General features: G+C 42.8%; 1 protein-coding gene across 2 annotated transcripts in view; it reads left to right on the forward strand.

Moving 5' to 3' along the window:
- ltbp1 (latent transforming growth factor beta binding protein 1) overlaps positions 1 to 3,882 on the forward strand; it is a 143,094-nt gene extending 139,212 nt beyond the window's left edge. For both annotated transcript variants that reach the window (XM_062519278.1, XM_062519279.1), the window contains 2 exons: positions 144 to 293; positions 2,323 to 3,882. In XM_062519278.1, coding sequence (XP_062375262.1) covers positions 144 to 293; positions 2,323 to 2,501 — 329 coding nt within the window. In that variant the 3' untranslated portion in view covers positions 2,502 to 3,882. The remainder of the gene's footprint in view (positions 1 to 143; positions 294 to 2,322) is intronic.
- The last annotated feature ends 3,618 nt before the right edge of the window (positions 3,883 to 7,500 follow it).

Below are 7,500 nucleotides of genomic sequence, written 5' to 3' on the forward strand. Positions count from 1 at the left end.
AACCAGAAAACCATAGGCTTACTATTACTACTACTACTACTACTATTAATCCTTTACTAAGGGCTGTGATTTCCATTTGTCACTAGCCTACTGCTCTTGATGCTGACATACTGCTGACCCATACTGACCGCTCTCTCCTCCAGCTCCCTACGACGCCTTCGAGGGCCTGCGAGCCGAGGAGTGCGGCATCCTGAACGGCTGTGAGAACGGGCGCTGTGTACGTGTGCAGGAGGGCTACACCTGCGACTGCTTCGATGGCTACACCCTCGACATGTCCCGCATGGCCTGTGTGGGTGAGTGACCGGGCCTGACCAGTGGTGTCCTTGACGCCACTATCTCTTAGATCAGTGGTTCCCAAAATTCATGCAGCTATTTACTACCTCTGACCTCTGAACTTGCCTAAGCAACCCTCAGGTCGAGCTAGGCTAGGCATTTGTAAATCATCTCCGGACCCCGATTGTTGAATAAAACAATGTCTTGTGTTGTGTGTGTATGCGGGTAGGAGTTCGGGGAGGGGGCCCTGGCTTGTCTTAGACACAGGCAAGGGGGGCTTCAAGGAAAAAAGGTTGGGAAACACTGTCTTAGATTATCAGCACCTTCCAATCAATCACTGTCTTATCAGCTTGTGCTGCTGCCTCTTCCTTGTGTTGATCAGTATTGTCCCCTACTTGCTGCTATGCATTTCATGGCACGACTGTCAGGGCGGCTTGACAATCAACAGCATCAAAGTCACTGTCAAGGCAGACTGTTCCGGAATCAGCTGTCCTGCAGCTTGGTTTGAGTGACAGCCTGCAGTAACGAGGATGAGCATAAGTCTCTGTATGAGAATAAGATGATTCATTCTCTCATGAGTGTGTGCTATTACACATTAGCATCACAGCCATAAGAAGTGATTGTGCTGAGGGAGCTAGTTAGCCTCAGTAACACTCAAACTTCTGTGGCCATCAAGTCAAGTCACGTCAAGTGTTTTTTATTGTCATTTCAGCCATATAGTGAGACGAAAAACAACGTTTCACCATAGATCCAGTGGTGCAACATTTCAAATGTACAGAAAGACATTTTGAGACTGACTACATATAGTTCACTTTGGCTACATTTAGTGACATGTTGTTACACAAGAGTTTTATGACACACTGTGTGCAGTCTGTGTAGCCAAACGTGACACGGTCAGTAGCTTCTCTTCCTGTCGGCTGCCAGTCAGACTTAAGGCACCAACACTAAACAAACTCCTTTGAAGTTTGGTTCGTTGTCTGCAGTCATTAAAGTAGGATTCCTCTTCTGTCGGTGCATGTTGTGTGTACTATCCATCTCTCTCTCTCAGCAGGCCACCCTAATGGCCTCCGTGTCCACCCGAGAGAGACTAGAATGACGAGGGACACTGATGAGCAGACCGACGCCTCTGTTTGTTTGAGCCACTTTAAGGCATAACGAATGCGAGAAAAAAAAGCCAGCCAGCTAAACGCTAAATGCCTCTCATTTGCATCGTTCCGCTTTCGGACGGGAAACCTTGCTGTCTTAATCGTGCCAGAACGAACGCCCCAGCAGTGACGAAGAGGACTTGTCGCAGCTCGGCAGGATCATTTTGAGGTTGCGCGTCAAAATGTGTGGCACTCGTTGTCGTGGTTCATTAGGCCCTTTGAGCTCTCCGAGGTCTACATCATTTGGCAGGATTTCAAACCGAGTGTCGCCCAAAGTGACTAGAGGAAAGTAATCATTAGATAGAGATAGATCAGCCCCGTCAAATCATTAGAGAAGGTTATTTATTTTTGTATTCGGTGGGAGAAGAGTGAGCAGTGTTTAAATTTGAATTCTGTCGCAACAGCTTGTAATTAAAAGGAGTAATGTTCACGAGGGCTGCTGTCAAATGAGAGAAGGAATAGGCCCCTCTGAACAGGCTGTTGGTGTTTATTAGTTTATTAGCCAGATGTAGGATGAGGTTTATATGGGCAGTTTATTCCCATATGAGCCACTTCCTGTACCAGCCAACTCTCAGTGTAAGTGTGATGGAAAATGGCAGTCAAACCCGTAGGACGCCCAGAAAACGATCCTATGGTTTCTCTTGATCATTATCCAGCAAGCACGCACATCCAAGAATTCTGAACAGAAGTAGTTACTGTAAAGAAAAGTCTGTACACCAATCGCTGCTAAGCAAATGTATTCTTTTAATCTGTGACGTTTCAGGGTCAGTCCTCCTTGCCCCGCAGCGTCACGAACCTTGACCCTTAACATGTTTATTAGTGTGGTATTTCTTATGGTAATACGTGAGCATGTTTAAGACCTTGATAAAGCTGACTTTCCACCTCTTCTGCTCGTCCTCTCTAGATGTGAACGAATGCTCCGAGCTCAACAGCCGGATGTCCCTGTGCAAGAACGCCAAGTGCATCAACACGCAGGGCTCCTACAAATGCCAGTGTCTGCCGGGCTTCGTCCACTCGGAGAGGCCCAACTACTGCGTGCCCAAGGGGCAGGCGCCAGCGGCAGCCAACGACTCAAGGGAGTGACCCTTAGAGCCCAGCAGAGGGCGCCACAAACACTAAAACACTTATTTAATCCAAGCCCATATATTCTGCACTGTATAAAACAAACCTAAAACAGAAAACGAGGAAAAGAACAAAAAAAAAATGTAAGAATTCAATCATACTTGAGATGAAGACCTGATTACAAAAATGCTATGTGGTTTCTGTGGAGAGAGGAGAGAGCAGAATTGTATAAAATGTATTTTTGTTTTGTTTTTGATTTTGTTTTGTTTATTTTTGGTTTTTATTTTTAATTTGTTTTTGTTTTGTCATTTTTTTTATTTTGTAAGGTTTTCTTGAATAAGAAGGAGCTTTTTGAGCACGGGGGGGGGGGGGGCAGTGAGTCCCCTGGTGCGCCGACAAACCCTATGAACTGTTGCTGGGGGATGATGTTTGTGTTTTATTTACCCAGTCCCAAACACCTTGCGTGTGGTTACTTTAGAAAGCAAAGAGGCCAGCCAGTTGTTTTTCTCCTTCTACCCTTCTCATACCTCTCCCATCCATCCATCCATCCACCTCTCTCTCTCTCTCTCTCTCTCTCTCTCTCTCTCTCTTCTATTTTTCTCCTCTGTGGTGGCCTTAATAGTCTGGCTGGCAGGTTGGAGAGGTGAAAAGTTGCTTACTCCATGGTGTCACAAACGCATACAGAATGCACATCACTGTATTGTGTTATTAATGTAAAATCCTTGAAAATAAGCTCTCTTTTTTCTAGGCAGTTTTGTATGATGATAAATGCAAACATGAAAACTACTTCTCTTTGTCTGGGACATTGGACAATCGCTTTTTTATTTGTTACTTTTTTATTTTCCCTCTTTCCCTCCTTCTCGCTCTCTGTCCTCTCTCTCTCACTCACTCTCTCTCTCACTCACTCTCTTTCTCTCTCTGCCTCACTCTCTCCCACTCTCTCTCTCTCATTCACTCTCCCTCTCTCATTCACTCTCTCTCTCTCTCTCTCTCTCTCTCTCTCTCTCTCTCTAGCTTGTCTGCCCTGTGGAGCAGTTGTGTTCTGTACACTTACGTTTTTATTTCCTAGAATTATTGTTTTTATCATGTGGAGAAAAAGAAAACAAATCATGAAATGAAGTGTTCCTTTATATTTTTTCATACTTAAAGAGAAGAAAACTTTCTCAGCATTTTCACTGCAATGTCTAAACGTCTTGCCAGGTTGCAACGCTGCTATGGGGTAGCCGTGGGAGTAAATTTTGTACATTTAAACAGAAGAGTTGATAAAAAACCAATTTATGTATTTTTAATGTGTACATGAATGAATAGCTCTTGTATGGAATGTCCGTATTATGTATATTAAACCTCTTCTAATAAATCACAAATTGTGATATTTATACTGGCTAGTCTGTTTGGTAGCTTTTGGTGGAAACAATATGCAGAACTTGCACATGCAGGATACATTGTTTTTGTCTGACTGTTTAAAAGTCACAGCATTATACATGACAAAATCATGTTTAATAATGTTTTTCTAGCAGTCTACTGATGTCCTGCACCAGGTGTCTTTCATAATTTACAATATACCGTAAACATTAGGCTATTATTCAGGATGAACTGCTGTTTTGTGCTGTAACACTGACATATAGCAGTGCCAGCATGGTCAATATGCCTCACAGCAGGATATACTCTGGCTGCAGGAGCGGGTCATGGCAGTGTGAAGCACTGGCCATTCACTTCTAAGTGTCTGAGGTGGAAAAGTGCAGCTCTCAGATTGCAGGCCTCAGATAGTGTAATAACTTATGGGAAGGTTTACAGTAATAGCTAGCTAAATTATATATTCACTTGGCAATTTCAGGCGACCCAAGATCAGAGGTTCTCTAGATAGCCCATGTGGAATCACTTCACTGATTTTAGGGGAGTTAGTAGATGAGAGAGCAGAGTGTTCAGGAACTAAAGGTCAGAGTTCAGACATGATGAGCAGGCAGAGGTCAGCGTGATCATCCATCCCTCCATCCATCCATCCATCCATCCCTCTAGCTATATTTATCTTAGCACTCCTGGTGATGCTGCTGAGTTTGATCTCAAAATGAAATCTAACCAAGTAAGATCAAAAATCTATTTGGTATTGTTTTAAGTATGATAATACTTACAGCGCTCTCTCAAAAGATAATTTCACTTAATTTAAGAGGACTTTGACTTATTTTAAGGAGTCTTATCAAGACAAATTTACTTACTACGCTGGCAGATAAATTAGCTTGTTTTACGACAAATTTACTTACTGCACTGGCAAATAATTTTGGCTGTTTTCAGGAAGAATTGACTTAAAAGTAAGACAAACTTTTCTTAAATTAAGTCAAATTATTTAAAAAAAAATAAAAAAAAAAGCACTAGGTAAGTGTCTTTGTAGCCTACTGAAAACATTACCAACTACTTTTTCTTTTTTTATCTTGCTATAAGATTAAAACACTTCGTTAGATTTTATAAGACAAGTATTTTTTTGCAGTGTATTATTGAGACCTGTTTTGTCAAGCGGTTTCTGCTAAACTTACTGACCCTTATTAGTAAAGGCACAAAATGACAGGTCAAACATAGAGAGACTCAGCTGTTCACACTTGCATTCAGGGTCTAATTTGCAACTTTGAGTTGAGAACACAGGAGGATCACACTAAGGGCCCATTCACACTAGGTCCGCTGGACCGGACCCGGGTTCGTTTGGTCCGATGGTCCGGCTGTTTTTGATAGTGTGAACGCAACCGTACCGAACTCGGGTGCGGACCCGGGACCGGACTCTGGTTCGCCTGAAAAGGTGGTCTCGGGTCCGGTTCGCTAGAACCCTGGAGCAGGTTGCTAAGCAAACGTTCTGAAGATTCTAAAGAATCTTTACCTTTGTCCTCTTCATTGCACTGCCTTTTGCTGTGTTGCTAAGTGATATTTTGTAAACAGAATTCTGGAAGTTCGTGTTAATTATGACGCAAACGGACCCGGGTCCATATAGAACCCTAGATACCCCATTGTCCGTGAGTTCTATTAGGTGGAATGCGTCAACGCGGCCGCCATATTGGTGGGGACAACATTCCCCGTGAATGAATAGAAGTGAATAAGGTGTGGGCAGGTTTTATGAGCTAAAAAAGCCCTAAAAGTAAGAAATCTCTACAAATTGTTTTTGAGTGATAATATACATTTAGGGAGAGACGGCAATATGTGAAAAAAAAAAAAAAAAGTTAAATAAAAAATCGGTGCCTTGTAGTGTAGGTATAGCCTATGCTATGTGAATGAAAGACATAGGCATAGCCTATCGCAGGCTGTATCATCTGCACCCGCAATAATCCACGAGGCAATGTTTTTTTTTCCTTCAACAACTGATATCCACACCCGCCCGCTACCCATCATCAGTCATTACAGTAGCTTAATCTACAGTAGCTTGCCGTCAAAGCCCAAGTCAAATCAGTGAAACAGCAAACTCTATCTGGTCCAACTTGCATATAGGCCTATCTAGTCATTTTTAATAATTTGTTTTAGTTACTGCAACTTGCAACTGCAAAAAAGTTGGGTGGCATAGTGGCCCAGGACTCACTGGATCTCAAACCGAAAGCAACCTCCGATGTGAGCCAGGCCTGTCCTATATCTTTTTGAAAATAAGATGCGCTTCAATGGAGCTCTAGAAGCCAAAGTTTCAACTTTTTCGTTAGAAAGCAATTTAATTTGAATTATGAACTGCCTTTGAATGAAGTTTGATCGGACTGTAGGCTAAGTTCTCAGAAAGTTTCAAGACGTTAAGACACGCAGGCATTTCTCCTATAACAGCTCACTGGTGAAAATAGTATAATCTCTGAGGTGGTGCAGGATTCTGGTAGACTCATTTGAGGCTTTGGAACCAGAGGGACGCAATTGACATTTCACCAATTTTACAGGAGAGTTAAGACAACACCACTGATGGTTCAGCGTATTCAGTGTTAAGTAATTTGGTTCTTCAATAATGACAATAATGATACAAATTTGTTTCAAAATCCTTTTGACAGGAGAAAGAGCTTTATTTATGTATCTCAAACTTCCACCCCTCTGGTCCCCACTCTGGTTCTTGTAGCTCTTGTTGTCCTCATAATGATTAGGCTACTGTGTCCTACTCTGCCTCATTCGATCCATCTTTCTCTATTTCTAACTTTTGCTCACTGTCTCCCTCTATCTTGGTCTCTTTCGCTCATTCTCTCCACCTCCCATCACTTCTGTCTTTCCCTCTCTCTCTCTCTCTCTCTCACGCTCCCTCTCTCTCACTCTCTCACACAGTTACCCAATGCAGTGGCCAGTGCCTTATCTGGCATTAAGCTCAGCTTAGCACTTCGGCTAGGTGTCCGGCGCGAGCGCTCAGTGCAACAAAAGCGCTACGGAAATTGCCGCGCTGCTGGAGATTCCTCCTGCTCACTGACTGGAAAGAGACGTGACCTAGCTCAGCTAGTCTTTGTTTCTCTCTCTCTCTCTCTCTCTCTCTCTCTCAGACAGGCACATAGTGTTTGCCAAGGATTACTTCATAATGGGGATATTTTGATGGCCTCCCTAATGAATTAGACTAATTTTGTCATTGCCGGGAATGCTGGCAAATAATGAGGTGACAGGAACACACATGGCGTGTAGTGGTGCGTGCTTGCCTGTATAGTATGGAGAAAGGGTTTTATCCAGATACACTACTCACAGAACGTTAGGGATATCTGGCTTTCGGGTAACATTCAATGTTTCAGTACAGAAAGTACTGAAACATTGAACTGTTGGACATGTATGCACATCAAACATTTAGAGAAGGTCACATTAAGTTCACCTGTAAAGGTTATGGTGGATTTTAGGTTCATCCTGAAATTTCACCCGAAAGTCGAATATCCCTGACTTTTTTTGAGTAGTGTATGCATTTCATTAATGTTTGAACTTGTCTGTCATGTTATCAACCTCTGACAAGATGTAGAAATAATCTTTTGTTGGAATACTCCAAGTAGTTGTACTAGAACACCTACAGGTACTGCTTCCAATAAGCAAAGCCCCTCTCAGAAGTGAT

Source organism: Sardina pilchardus, chromosome 18 (genome assembly GCF_963854185.1).
Source record: "Sardina pilchardus chromosome 18, fSarPil1.1, whole genome shotgun sequence".
NCBI lineage: Eukaryota > Metazoa > Chordata > Actinopteri > Clupeiformes > Clupeidae > Sardina > Sardina pilchardus.